We start from the raw sequence: 14,737 nt of genomic DNA, 5'->3' as shown, positions 1-14,737 counted from the left end.
AAAGCATGTTCCAAAATCCTTATGCTTCTTAAAGCTCTTCAGCTTTAAACATTTATCTTATATAAGTCAAGCCTTTCAAGGCCACTAGTTCATCTATGAAGACAAAAACTCTCCTCCTCCTAACAGCTATTTAAGATAGCTTGAATAGAGATAATTGGGTCTCCCACAGACTTTAATATAGAATTCAAATACCATAACTAGTTCTCTCTAGAAGTGTGGATTGTGTAGGCCATTCTATGGACTATCCATAGGTGCCACTCATTCCTTGGTATGTGCCTTGTAGGCCTAGTTACAATCAGTTAGGTCGTTTGGTACAGTTAGTACATGTACCACTTAGGACAGTTAGGACACTCAGTCCAGTTGCAGCACTTAGCCCTAGGGTTTTGTTATGTTGGCTCTCTCTTGTGCCTCCACTCAGTTTTGCAGCAATTCATTTCAGCATCTCGTTTTTCTTGAGCTTCCATTGCTTGCCCTAGCCTATAGTGGTATCAGAGCAAGTTCGGGTTTCACCCTCCAGCCATTGGCAGCCTCCCCGAGCCCTAGTCCTCGCATTTGGAGCTGTTTGGCAGCTGTTCGGAGCTGTATGGGAGTTCTTTGTCACATGTGTGAAGCTTTTATGAGCTGTTAGAGCCTTTCCGTCGCCAAAAACTTCATCTCGGAGCTGCTGCTGCAAATGAGCCTTCATTTCAGTGCATCTGACCTCTGCTGGATCTGTGTACAGACATTTTTTCTTCAGGCGGTTCCACACATATGAACCATACAGTCCATACAGACTGTACGTACGCTGACAGACAGCATTTAATGCTGTACAGTGCAGTACAGAACTGCTGACAGGGTTTTCGAGGCTGTACGGACCTACAAACAGGGCATTTATTGCTCTACGGAATCCGTACATCCCATTAATGATTTTACGGATCTGTCCCGAGACTGCATGGACCTTCTAAGCTCTCATACATTGCTGTTCGGACCTACTGCGCACGCAGTAGGTGCCCCAAAGCGGCATTTTGAAGGTGTTTTCTTGCTGTCTTGTGCTCCGTGCCTGTGCTAGAAGACATTTGAAGCTTTGTGAAGTGATCCGAAGGCCTCTCCTTAAGCTCTTTCCTTTTCATTTGGTTCTCCCTTGCCTCAGGCTGCGAGTTCCCCTCCTTCCTCTCACTTTGAGGTGTTCTCCTTCTCGTGGGAGCACTATGTCTTGCTGTAACTCTCATTTCCAGCCCTTGCTTGGCATTTCTCATTGCCATTTGCTATCATATTCACCTCTCCTTCAAGGGTGAATCCTTTGCTCACATCTGGAGCCTTTTCCTTGCTACATTTTCGAGCTACATCGTTGGGTAAGCCTTTGTTACATTGGTTCTTTCCAATTTCTGCAAATCAGCCCTTTCTTTGCTTCATTTGCGTTTTGGAAAGGCCCTATGTTGCCTTGGAAGGCCTCGTGTTGCCTTTTGGGGAATTTTTTACAACAGGTACACCTTGAGACAGCAAAGTCTTTTGCAGTGAAAAGATTTGAAGCTTGAGCAACCTTCTGCCTTTTGATTTTGAGAGGTTGCCCTTCTCTCATTCGCCTTGCCAGTTGGTGCATTTGCCTTGAATTTCAGCACCATGACTAGCAGCAAGGATGATTCGTTTGGGATGCTTGGGGCTAAGGACAAGCTTGATGGCACAAATTACCCCATATGGGCTTACATGATGGGGCATGTTTTGGTTGCCAAGAATTTATGGAACATTGTTTCAGGCACTGAGGTCAGGCCTACACGTAATGCTACTTCTAGTGCTACAGCCACTGCCTCTAGGACTACAGGTACTGCTTCAGGCTCATCTGGTGATGGATCTAATGCTACTTCTAGTGCAACTGCATCTTCTACTACATGTACTTAGCCTCCTCAGAAGCAGATTCAGTGGGATGGTCGTGATGCCAAAGCACATGCCTTGATTGCTCTTTCAGTTAAAAGGATCATTATCCCTCATATCCGATCTAGCAAGACAGCAAAGCAAGCATGGGATCAGCTTGCATCCTTATATCAGGTGTGGAACGAGGCACGGGTTGCCTATCTCCGTAAGCTGTTGAAGGACTTGAAGCTTGAAGAGGGTGGTAACATGGATGCCATCTTCCCAGTATGAAGGATTTGAAAGAGCAGTTGGCTAATCTTGATGAGGTGGTGCCTAATTCTCAGCTTGTTACTCACACCCTTGATGGGTTGCCTGACTCTTATCGGGGCTTTGCTACTACATTGAGGTTGGTTGTGGGTGGCAATGCCAACCATTATTCCTTTGACCAGCTAGATGCCCTCTTACTTCAGGGGTAACAAAGCCATGCAAATCGCAATGCTTACCCCTTAAAGAAAGCCCTCTATAGATTGAAGCAGGCACCTCGGGCTTGGTATTCCAGGATACATGCTCATTTGCTCACACTTGGCTTTCAGAACAGCCCTACAAAGGCTACACTTTACATCTGCAAGAGTGGGACAGATTTTCTCTGATATTAGTGCTCTATGTGGATGACATACTTGTGACTGGGACACATGCTAAGCAAATTGTAGCTTTTAAGTTGACTTGCAGAAGACATTTGCTATGTCTGATCTTGGTCTTTTGCATTACTATATGGGCATTCAATTTGCTAGCAGTGAGGGGGCCATTTTGATGTCACAATCCAAGTAAATTAGACAGCTTTTGCAGCGTTTTCAGTTTGAGGATTGCAAGCCAGTATCCACTGTTAGAAATTGACCAACATAGGTTACGCACAGTGGAAGACTCATAGAATTGCCCAGGAGCTCACACAGTGTGGTGTGGGGTGTGGAATCACAAACTTCTTTACTTATGTGCATGGAATAGATGTGCAGACTCATCAATAGACAATGAACCAGCTAGATATAGAAGACACCAAAATAATATATTTCCGTCCAAAGCTATGGACACAATACAAAAGAGAGATCTAGAGTCCCACCAATGGTGTGGTCCTCTGATCTTACCACAAGTACTTCTCCTATCTGCCGGCTATCTCTAGACTCGAGCCCGCGTGCTTCACCTCGAGCATAAGTAGACTTTCGGTCCAAAGATCTCAGCACCTTGCTGCCCTAGTAGACAGCCTAGGCTTCAGCCCCAAGTGAGCTCAGTCTCTGCAGCAACTCTGGCCCTGCTTTGCCTCCTGGATGTAGGCCCAAAGATCAGGCTTCTGCTGCTCCTATGCTTGCTGACTTGCTGGATAATGAATGAGGGCCTGGAGGCCCTCCTTTTATAGGCCCTTCAAGGGGCTGTAAAACCGACCAGACAGGCTGCCTATGGCCGACCCAAACTGGCCGACCAGGCCCTGCCCTGGTCTGCTATAAATGCCCCTTTGGGGCTCACTTTCCAGGGCCTTTGGCCCACACTTCAAGACAGGGGCACAGCCCCTATGCTGGCCGACTTGTACCCTGCCTCCCCACTGCCATGTTGGGCTATAAAACCAGGGCATATGCCCTCTAAACCTTGAGGGGTCCAGCCCCGCATAGTCCAGCCATGTTCCAGGCCTGGTAGGCTGGCTGTGACCAGCCCTACCAGCATCCAAACACTTGACTCTTCGTTGTTGGCTGCCCTCTCCATGCTGCGCCACATACAGGGCCTGCTCCAGGTTGCTTTCCTGCCCACACCTGCTGCCACGTGGCTCACCGTACAAGCGCCTACTTCTCTCTCTTTGATTCTTGCCCACATGGCAGCCATCCTACTGCTCAAGTGTCAGTCTCTCAAACCCTAGGTTCACCCCCCCCAATGCTCTCCTCATATGGCGGTCACAGATGGGAAGGTGACCTTTCCAACATCCACACCATTAGAGCCTGGTTCTCACTTCTCTTCTGAGGATGGCAGCGGTGCATGTGATGTCACTCTCTATTAGCAGGCAGTTAGTTGTTTGATTTAATTATGCCATACGAGACCCAATCTTCAGTATGATGTCTCACAGATGAGCAGATATATGCACAGCCCCTTTGCACACCATTGGCAAGCCGCCAAGTGTGTCTTTAGGTATCTCAAAGACACTCAGCATTTGAGCCTCCTTTATGAGGCTGATTCTTCACTTGTTATGCATGGATTCATTAATATTAGTGATTGGGCTGGCTGTTCGGACACCCGTGTGTCACATAGTGGCAATTGTTTCTTGCTTGGTACTTCATGCATTTCTTGGTTCAGAAGAAGCAGACTACAGTTGCTACTTCTAGCTGTGAAGCTGACTACAAAGCAGCTCTTACAGCTACCGTGGAGTGTGTTTGGCTCCGGAAGCTGCTTGCAGATCTTCATGCATGTCAGACTGCTCGTACCGTCATCTTCATTGATAGTCAGGGTGCTTTGGTTGTGGCACGGAATCCCGTTTTCCATGCTTGCACACAAAGTATATTGAGGTTCACTATCACTATGTCAGAGAGAGATTATCAGCAGGTGATATTCAATTGTCTTATGTTCCCATTGAAGACAACTTGGCAGATCTTTTTACGAAGACTCTACCTCGACCTAAGTTTGAAGCTTTTCGGCTAGCTTTAAACTTAGTACCTTTTGTGACTTGATCTGTTGTACTCTGTACAGTCATAGGTTGCTATATCCCTACAGAATGAACATGTGCATTCATGAAGGGACATGTGGAGAGGGGAGCACCACTCTAACACTAGGAACGGAATGGAAAGATGGAAAGCATAATGAAAATGGAAAGAAAGTAAAAGTGCAAGGCAATGATAACCAAAATACTCACAATGTATTGATAATTTGATGTTGACAACTCTGTAAAAGACTCAAGACTAGTACAAGACTATATAGTGTGACCCTCTAGACTCAATGCATATGGGATAATCTCCCATATGACACGTGGCACTGTCTAGGACTCACTAGACTATAAAATAAGTCCTAGGTACCTAAGACACACAAATACGCTCACTTTGACTTCATATTCCAACAATTCATGACATTAGATGTTCAGGTATCCTGAGCCATGTCCAAGATACTTCAGTCCATATCATGGAGGGGGTTTTGTAGGCCATTCTATGGGCTATCCATAGGTGCCACTCATTCCTTGGTATGTGCCTTGTAGGCCTAGTTATAGTCAATTAGGTGCAGCAATTCATTACAGCATCTCGTTTTTTGTCTTCTCTCCATCATTTCTTGAGCTTCCATTGCTTGCCCTAGCCTACAGATTGTATCTCCAACACTGACGATGATCTCACCATCCTGATTTATAACTACATTTTGTCCCACGTTTTTATTGGAGTTATGTGCATCTCATAGCGAGTGAAGGCTGTTTTGCGGGTGTGCCTGCCCTGTTTAGGATGTGTTTCCCCGTGGGCAGAGGGCTGCATGGCCCAGGCTAAAAGGTCTCATGGCCTGGCTAGTTTAGGGACGGGGACGAGCATTTTCTGAGCGAAATCTTCCGAGCGTCCGAGCGAAGGAAAAAAAAAGCTTCCAACTATGCATAAATATGGCAAAAATCGATCAGAAGAAAACATAGTTTCACTTAGAAATATGCAAAGTATTATAGCAATGCCTATTTTATACAAAAATCTTTAGGTGAATCTGTAGGAATGGTGAGAGCATAATGGGATGGCTTTTGAAGAAACCCACATGTAGAGTAGACTTCTCTATGAAAATTCCCTTATGATCCTTCTTACAACTTTTACTTAATAGGGGATGACATTGAAAACCCTTTCTCAACCTATCTTCATGAAAGAGTTTCTTCAAAGAAAACTCATTGAAGCAAGCCATCCAGGTAGTTTCGCCAGCGAAACCCCTTTGAAGCAAGTCTCCCAAGGTAGTTTCGCTGGCGAAACTACCTTGGACAGCACTTTTAAAAGTGACATAACTTTCATATCCAATGTCCAAATATAGTCATTCAGCCACTCAAATTGATCGGAACACCCCATTTGAGCACATCTATGGAGTTATATTTTGGAAAATCTTTCATATATAGTATTAAATATTACAAGTATTTTATGAGAGTGATATATAAGCCCAAGTTAATACTTATTTATAGTAATTTAAACTTCTTTAGAAACATGTCCATAAATATGCTATAAAAACACTAAAAAGATATTGCCATATGATATAAATGTGTTAATAAGTAATTATATATGCATAGTATTATTACATTGAGAGTGATTATGAGGAATGTTTCTTAAAGGAATCAACACTTTTTTAAGGTAATAACAGGGGTACAAAGGGATGTCTCTAAATAAGAAAATTATGTTGTGTAAAAATGAATGAGTGACTAGTCTGTATATTTTTATGATAAAGGGATCTAGTTCTAGTGAAAATAAAAGTGTAAAAACCATGTTTCCTGAAGAAAAACATTTTTAAAAATCTCTTGAAAAACATGCTCGGATAAACCTGCTCATAGGTTTTTGCTCGTAAAATTGACGCATCCGTTTAGGGACAAACCCTAGTCAAGTCAGCCGACTAGACCTAGTCATTTGACTAACCCTAGGTCGCCGCCTAGCTACGCCTGAGTCGGCCACTTGGCACGCCTAAAGGCCTTGCCCCCTCCATTGCTGGATGCACCTTCTTGAGCATTCTTCTCATCTTCCGTGACTAATTCCCTTGCTGTAAATACAGTTGCCATTGCACTTCATTAAGTATGAATGAAAATCGCGAGAGCAACAAGCTCAAATGCAAGAGTACATCATGCAATACATGAGGAAAAAAACAGCTCAAAGTGAGCTAATAAAAAACCAAGGCGGAGGCTCAAAATGCCATCTCAACCCTAAGGGAGATTCAGAGAAGAAAGGAGATCCTCTCCAAACTCTGAAAAAAGTAACTCTTTGCTCGAGGATCCCTGCATGCTCGCCCATATGGCCATCATAGTGTGTACTGTGTCAGTCCGTACTACACCACTCTCACATGGTATCAGATGATTAAGTCGGCTAGGGACCAATGGAGGGTATGTTAGGTTTTAGACCTAATATTCATGTAAGTTGATATTAGTTTTTGTAAAAAAACTAGCAGTCATATGATTTAGTATACTTCATATTGGTGAGGGTTGTTAGGCTTGATCCTCTTGCAGCAAATCTAGGGATCCTGGAGTTGTCTCAGACTGGAACCGAGTCAATGCAAGGGTACGGTCTTTCATCTTCCTAAACTGTACTCCTCAAGTTATTAATCATGTAAAGCACATGATGGCGGCCAAATTTTTTCAAAGCATTTGGCATCCTTGTACAACAGAACTTCTCCCATGAAGAGGGTGTCTTTGCAAGTTCAAATGAGGTTGTTGGATCCCGTGAAGAGGTCATCGATGCGGGAGCACCTCAACAAGCTCTAGGAGCTTCAGCAAGAGATTCTCTAAGCGGGGAAGGATATATCCTCTAAGGACATGGCCATAACATTGTTGTCCCACTTGTCTTCCCAATACTCTGCATTGTATTCGTCCTTGATAACTAGTGAAAGGATGAATACATTGACCTGGGAGGAATTGGTACCCATGGTGCTCAACTAGGAGAGATTCTAGAGTCCTTCCTAGGGCAAAAGCTCGGAGACTTTGGCAGCTGAACACAAAGGAAGGAGTAAGCTAACAAATGCAGAAAGACAAGCACTCAAGGCTTCCCGTACGTGTAACTGCTGTCGCCAACAGGGTCCTATTGGCAGCAATGTCATCACAGAAAAAGTGAGAGAACTAGTGAGCAAAAAGAAGCTGGTTATGCGGCTGCCACTTCAATTGTTCCAATCTTCTAGCAGCACAAGGCACGATGCGCTGCCAGCAGACAATCTAGTTCTAGATTAAAGATTGCTTACTTGTATGTGGTAGTGGGACATGCCGAACAGGTGCAATGGTGGAGTCTTTGTTCGAGGCAAGCGTCAAGTACGAGCCACAAGGAGTTGTTCCAGCTGACTCAGGTGGCAGTATGTATACCAGTTCGTATTTGTTTGGACGTGATGACCTGGCAGAGCTAGAGGGGGTTTCCTGGTGTTCTGCTGCATGCTGAGCTGCTGGATCGCTCTGAGACAGTTCGTGTCAAGAGGGGGCTTCTTCTGACAGTACCTGTGGTAGTGTTCAGCAACGGTGGTTCATGCGACGGATTCCTTCAATTGCTCCAACAGTACACCCAGCTCCTTGGACATGATGTTACATCAAAAAGCTGAGAGGGGGTGTTGGAGTTGAGCATCTCTAGATGTACAATGGTTAGAGTAGGAGCAATTAAATTGAGCTTATCTATTGTCTCACATACGATGATGTTGTTGATATCGTAACCAAACCTCTTACTAGAATTAAGAAGGAGAAGTTTTCCAACCTGATGGGAGTGAAGCCATGAACTATGGACTTAGTTCACTAGATTATGCTTGGGGTTTTGGGGTTAGGATTAAATAAAAGGTTAAACAGAGTGGTAGGAAGACCCTAGGTCCTAGGATAGGACATCCATGATGTTATGTCATGGGCGAGGAAAGGACTATGAGATTTTAAGGGGCCACATGATGTTGCATGCCTCCACATACACCGGCATGGAGTGAAGGGAAGGTTGCTACATGGCATTATTCCATTGGTCTATCTCTTTACATAGACATTCACTCACCATCTCAGTCAATCTAGGGAGGCCAATCAAATGCAAGTATTGCATCTAGTGTATGTTTTGATGCATTCTGATTGGGCACACTGTGCAAGCAGGTGAGCAGGGAGAAGCTTCCTAAGAAGCTTCTTGGTGGCCTCGCACAACCCTATCTTACGTGGCACCACCTCCTCAGTTAGGGTTTGCTGTATTTGGGTTTCATTGTGTGTTTGCAATTAGTTGTTGCATTCTCAGTATGCTTTCATTATAGCCATTCTAGTTCAGCAATTCACGTGTGCACGAATCAATTCCTACTTGTGTGTGGAGGGCATTGCACTCTAGCACGACTCCCGTTCATCTTCTCTTTTAGAGTCCCTTCTCTTTTAGAGTCCATAGTATGAACATATGTTCTCACAAATGCATATCTGCACACCCACACATACTTGAGCATCCATTTACACAAGGTCTTTGTAATGAGTTTTTGTCAACACTCCAGAGGTGAAGGACACTCTCAACCGTGACAAAGGCTAGCACTAATCAAAAAGTAGTCCACATTCTCTTACTTGTGAAGACTACAATTTCATTTCAGTCTCTCCCAAACGAGCATTTCTAAGCAAAAATGCTTAGACAATCGACCTGATAGGACAACACACCAGTTAAGATAGAAAGAATTCATCGCAATATCAGCAAACCGTAACAAGGACAAAACTTTACAAGGTGAAATTTGCATGTCCCCTAATATAGCAAGAGCATATATCTAGATGAATACAGGAACATGCCCAAACTCATCCTCGGAAAACACACCACAAGTGCATTCAAACCTGATGATCATGTTAGTCACAAGACAATTTCACACAGGGATTCTATCCAAAGCCCATCGTTGACATACGGTTTTCACAAACTCAATATTCCTTGAAGCTAGCCGATAGTTGTTGATCCACTAGATGACTTCTTGACGACACCTTTTTGAAAGTTGCGCATTCTAAAATTCGGAGCAAAGTATGGAGAGCTTTAGTGCTAAATATGGCACTTTCTAAAAATTTACCCATCTCCTTTTTTCCTTCATTCTCTAGTAGAGATATTTTATATTTGTCTACTGGTGCAAAGGCCTCTAGTACAAGATTAACATCCTTTACTATGCACAATTGAAACAAATTTGGGCCTTTATCAAGAGCACCATAATCCATAAGTAGGGGCACGTAATCCTTATGCTCAAAAGTTGTGGCATTGAAGACAAAGCGTTCAGTTGGACGATGATAGAAGCTCAGTAACCACATAAATATATGCTTGTGTTAGCTTGTTTCTTATCACCGTTGTTGAGCTTAAAATTTTTGGGCCGTGGCCATCAATCACAAGATTGGTATGTTGGCCTAGAAGGACAAACCACAACCACAGGTCATGAAATCGTCTTTGAGAGATCAGCTATTAGCAATTCCGAAAAAACTAACAAAGGAAGTGTTTATGGAATCACACCTCCATTAATTGACATAAGTTGTAACCTTTCTGTTTTTAGCTTCCAATGAGCCTGAGTTACTAATAAATCCTCCCTGAGTTACTAATAAATCCTCCCTTAACATGACTGTTGAGGATACATCAAAAGAGACAAAGAGGCACTGTGAGAATTCGATTGCTTCTCTTTAAACACCGTGGAGTTCTTTGGGTTCTTCAAATCATGCCAATGCTCTCCCTCAACGGCTCGTTTTTTTGCAATTATTGCAAAATATGGCTTGCTTATAAGAAGTTTCTCTACTCGAAGAATATGTCATTTTAAATCTTCTCCTCCTTTTGTCTCATATTAACTGCCTTTGTTAAATATCGTTTCTTTTCTAGTTTAGTTCTTGATGGGCTTTGATGTTAAGATATTCATCAGCCAATTGCTTGATCAGGATTTAATGACGAGAGCCAGGAGAAGAGAATCTCTTTCCATGCATAAGGAAACAAACAAGCAATTGCCAAGAATCCAACGTTTTAGTCAGCTTGAGACCGATAAAAAGTAAAGTAGCAGGTTGCTGCAACTTTGTGATGTTGCCTTTAAAAACAGCTAAGGAAGATATAAATAAACCGTCCGAGTGGCTCTGTCTTGAAGTCATATCCCAACTCATCAACTTTATTATCAAGAAGTAAAAGTACTGTGATGTGTAACAAAAACAGGAAGTTGAGGCTTGGAATGGGCGCCTGTTATGCGGTCCGTGAAAAACATTATGAATAAAAAGTCTTTTACAGCTAAGCTCGCAAACTCCAAGATGCATGTAGGCTAAACTACACACCCGATATCAAGAACGCGACTTGGCCCACGCAATGCCTTTCTGATGGCAGTATCGAAAGCTACATTTCTTTGCGAATCGTTCAACATATCAAGGTACGACGAGTCTGCCAATTGTTGGGCTTGGCAGGAGTCGTCGTTGTCTTGGACGAGCACCCACTCAACTTCACCAGTGAGGGCGTCGATTCTTTGGCTGAACAAGCTCTGGGGAGACGTCATTACTCCTTGTCGGAAGCAGTACACGGAATACTTGAATAGCTAGAATTGGGTTCTCATGAGGCTGTTTACAACTGTTGGAAAGCTGCCCAACAATGCCATTGCTGGGCACATAAACAAGAGAGCACACACATATGCACTGACTTTTTGCTTAGTCATAATTCCTTTAGAGGAAATCATTGCATTGAGTTTGGAATTGTCGCAAAGTAAATTAATCTTAGCCAGCCACACAACTAATTGGGTACAATCTCGGTACAATCTCTCCTCTTAGAACCAAACCGCCCAAGTCCCCGCCCGCCAAGCCTTTGTTGCAGGGGCGTGCTGCCACATTCAAAAAGCTTATTGGATCCTTTAAAAAAGGAGGGTTTGGTTCTATCATCAATCAACTTCCACCTTCTGTTAAGGGTTCTAAACAAATCCTCCATATCAAAAGTAGGAGTTGGGATGGGTAATAAGGAGGAGCACCCCACCCAGCTAAACTCCTTGTGCATGCACAATACTGATCCTCCCTTCCAAGTCACATCTCCTTGCCATAATTCCAATATTTCCATAATCAATCTTTGCTATTGGTTGGTTTAAGAGAACTCTCTTCTAATTTCAAGCCAGGATTTCCATCTGATATGTTCTCTATTCCAAAGCTGCCCACAAGTTTGAAGCCCTTTCTTGAACAACTTAGGTGCAATTGTGAACTGATCATCTAACAGAGTGGTAGATTTAAAAATGGAAGACACCTTGAGAGTCTTGAAGTAAATTGTCATCCAAGGAAGCCTTTACTGACTTACCTTCTCCATTTGCTGGATTCTCTCCATTAGTATGTTGTGCTCCCATCCTCATCTAGTCGTGTATCATGCCGGGGTTTTGAGATGCTTGATGGCGGGAGGTCTTTAGTTTCTTCCTCGCTGATTGAGGGTGGCCTCTTGTCTCTCGTAGTCTGCCTAAGATTGACTCTATCTCCTCTTGAGTCCTTGCTAGAGGAGCCTCCACTAGTTGAGGGCACTCTATCGCCTATTCCATTTGGTCGACCTCCATTGTCTCTTGTTTTATCATTTTGCAAGGTTCCACTTTCGCTGTTCTGATTGAGTAGATGTCTGGAGGCAGAGCTAGCACCAGTGCCTGCAGCTCCTCCTTCATTGTTGCCACCTACTTCTCTTTGCTGGAGAGATTGCATGATGTGGGCATTGTCTAGGTCTCTGGCCACCAAGGTCCCATCTATAGTTGGAGAGCCAGCAATAGAGCATGTTCCCAGGGGGAGGCTGAAGAAGCAACCCTATGGCTTCCGAACTACATGCACATAAGAGGGGCACACAGCTCCTCCTCGTCCTCCTCTTCCACCGTGGGAAATTGAGCGAGCTCCATACCGTAAGGGTGGCGCTTCACGTTCCAAAAATTGATTGGTGACAAGAGTAGGAAAGTAGCTTTCGTCAACTATATTGAGGTGGTCTGGAAGCTGAGGCAAGCGGTGTCGGAATTGCTTGAGAAGTCAGATAGGAAGTTAGGCTCGAAAAGGTGCTGAGGTAAGTCAAAGGAGATATCAACTGGATTGATGGGAGTGGAGGCGTACGAATGGAGGGATCTAGCATCACCCTTAAGGCCTTTGTCGCTGTCACCTATCGTCTTCAGTCTCCATCACCACACCCTATTCCAAGATAGATTAGCTTGGACTCTGTAATTGGTATTATGACATCCAAGCATGTCACGTACATGAGGTAATTGGTATAGGTCACCTGTTATTATGACATCCAAGCCACCGAATGGTAAATTATGAATGTGTTTGATTGCACGTAGTCTTTTATTAATAAAGTTGTACATCCTCTTGCCAATTAGTGATATTTCATTTAAGATTATTGTTTGAAGTATTCCTTTGTGAGTTTGTCTAATTTTTTAGCAGGTCAACTCAGGCATGTCTTTGCAATTTACTAGTATACTTAATCTTTAATGTAGAGTTGATTCATGTATGTTGCATGCAGCTCTTCCTATAGATGCCATTTTTAATATTTTGGCCTTCAATGGATCAGAATTGGGATTTTATTATACCAACACGAAAGTTCTTGATTGAGGGCCCATATGAATGTTGTTTTATCGATTCCAGCTCCTGCTGTTAGAAATATAGGTTTGTTCTTTTTTTTTCACATTATGTCGTCAAACAGATGTCGTTGCTATGGGTTTAGTAACTATATTTGTGACCAATGTTCTTTTTGTGGTATTAGTTCTTCTGCAAGTTGCAGAAATTGAAAGGAAGTAGGAGCTTCTTTTTTTTGTCTACTTCAAATTTAAGGTAATAAAATGTCTATTGGTTGCTTTTCCATATAGTTGTGATGTATCACATCAACTACATCAAATGAGTCTAATAAAATAGCATTATTAAATGTTTCAACCCATATCTCATTGTTTGCAGTTGTAGCCATTTCATATATTTGGATCTCTACGTTTTGCCAAGCTTCAGCATTTTGATTGTTTGAGTTTCTAAGGAAGTTGAATTTTCCTTTAGTCTTAGAAATTTGGTTTGCAGCTCAACAATAAACATTTTGCCAAGTTTTGTTTGATTGTCTTAGAGTTTCTTCTGAGTTACAGTAAGGAGTATAAAGCATGAATTGTCTTATAGTAATTTTTAGGGTCTTGATGTTGGTCGAAATGTATTAATATAATTATTCATGGCCTTTTATTTAAAAAAATGGTTTTCCTATTGTATTGTAAAACAAACTTTGCGAGGCATATTGAGATTGGTCACTAATTGAAGCACACATTATATCAGTTGAGTCATCTAGTAGTGTTTGCAATATTTTAACAAGTTGCAAGGCTACAACGCATTGTTGTAACGGTAATGTATTTATAAATTGTGTCATTCTAAAAGCGTGGTTATAAATTTTAAAATGTGGCTCCCATTTTTTTAATGCAATCAACTGCATCATTATTTTCATCATTTGCTTTCTTTATTATATTGTGGAATGCTTTGGTTATTGTGTTCTCTACTTTTCTAAGGTATGATGTACAATATGCAGTTGCTGTTACATATGGATCTAATGCAAATTGAGCATCAATGTTTGCATCCCACAATGGTACTAGTAACTCTGAGAAATGGGTTTGTCCAAGCATTAGACAGTTTTCTTTTCAGAAGCAATGTTGGTTGTTTTTAAGTTGGCTCTTAAAGATAAGATGTATTCACCTTTGGTAAGTTGCAATTTTGCTAATAATTGTTATAAACTTTGAAATGGACTTGGAATTGTATCATTTAGTTCTTGAGAGGGTAAGATTACTATGAAAGATCTTTTGATCTAGAGACTATAGGATAGTCGTTTTATCAAGCAACAGGAAATGGAACCTACATTTTTCTTTTCCTTATTTCCTAGATGTATGTGTGTGTTTGTGGCATTATGTTGCTTGCAACAATTCAGGAAGAAATGAGAGGTCGCAGGATATGTATTGGTCAACAAATTTTGTAACAACTTCATCTGGTTATCTATTATAAGTAGGAGCATCTTTAGTCAATAGCAAACCATGGTCATGCTCACTCCTACGGTTTTGAAATTCAGTTTTGTGAAGTAGAAATCTTGCATCTCTCTGAAAAATTGCCTATTAGTTTTTAAAAGTTTCCTTAATACTTTGATACAATGATCATAATAGCGTGCACATGTCACAAGATCATCACGTACAAGTTGGTATGCTAGAATGTTGTTCTTAGTAGCGTTGTGTAGGAACGGGCGTTGGTTTTTTAATGCATTTGTTAATGCCACCCAATTGCTTTCTCCACTTGTGAATGTCACAAAGAATGCTGGAG

At 42.3% G+C, this 14,737-nt stretch overlaps 1 protein-coding gene across 4 annotated transcripts in view; it reads right to left on the bottom strand.

Moving 5' to 3' along the window:
* Nucleotides 1-11,126, bottom strand: part of PRMT7 (protein arginine methyltransferase 7) — a 67,725-nt gene extending 56,599 nt beyond the window's left edge. For all 4 annotated transcript variants that reach the window (XM_087388295.1, XM_087388298.1, XM_087388296.1 and 1 more), the window contains exon 1: nt 10,751-11,126. In XM_087388295.1, coding sequence (XP_087244421.1) covers nt 10,751-10,965 — 215 coding nt within the window. In that variant the 5' untranslated portion in view covers nt 10,966-11,126. The remainder of the gene's footprint in view (nt 1-10,750) is intronic.
* Between the last annotated feature and the right edge of the window lie 3,611 nt (nt 11,127-14,737).

This window comes from Dipteris shenzhenensis, chromosome 17, assembly GCF_047967505.1.
Source record: "Dipteris shenzhenensis isolate YYH24624 ecotype China chromosome 17, Dip_SZ_1.0, whole genome shotgun sequence".
NCBI lineage: Eukaryota > Viridiplantae > Streptophyta > Polypodiopsida > Gleicheniales > Dipteridaceae > Dipteris > Dipteris shenzhenensis.
The sequence above is the reverse complement of the archived record's forward strand: the minus strand, read 5'-3'. Positions and strand labels throughout refer to the sequence as shown.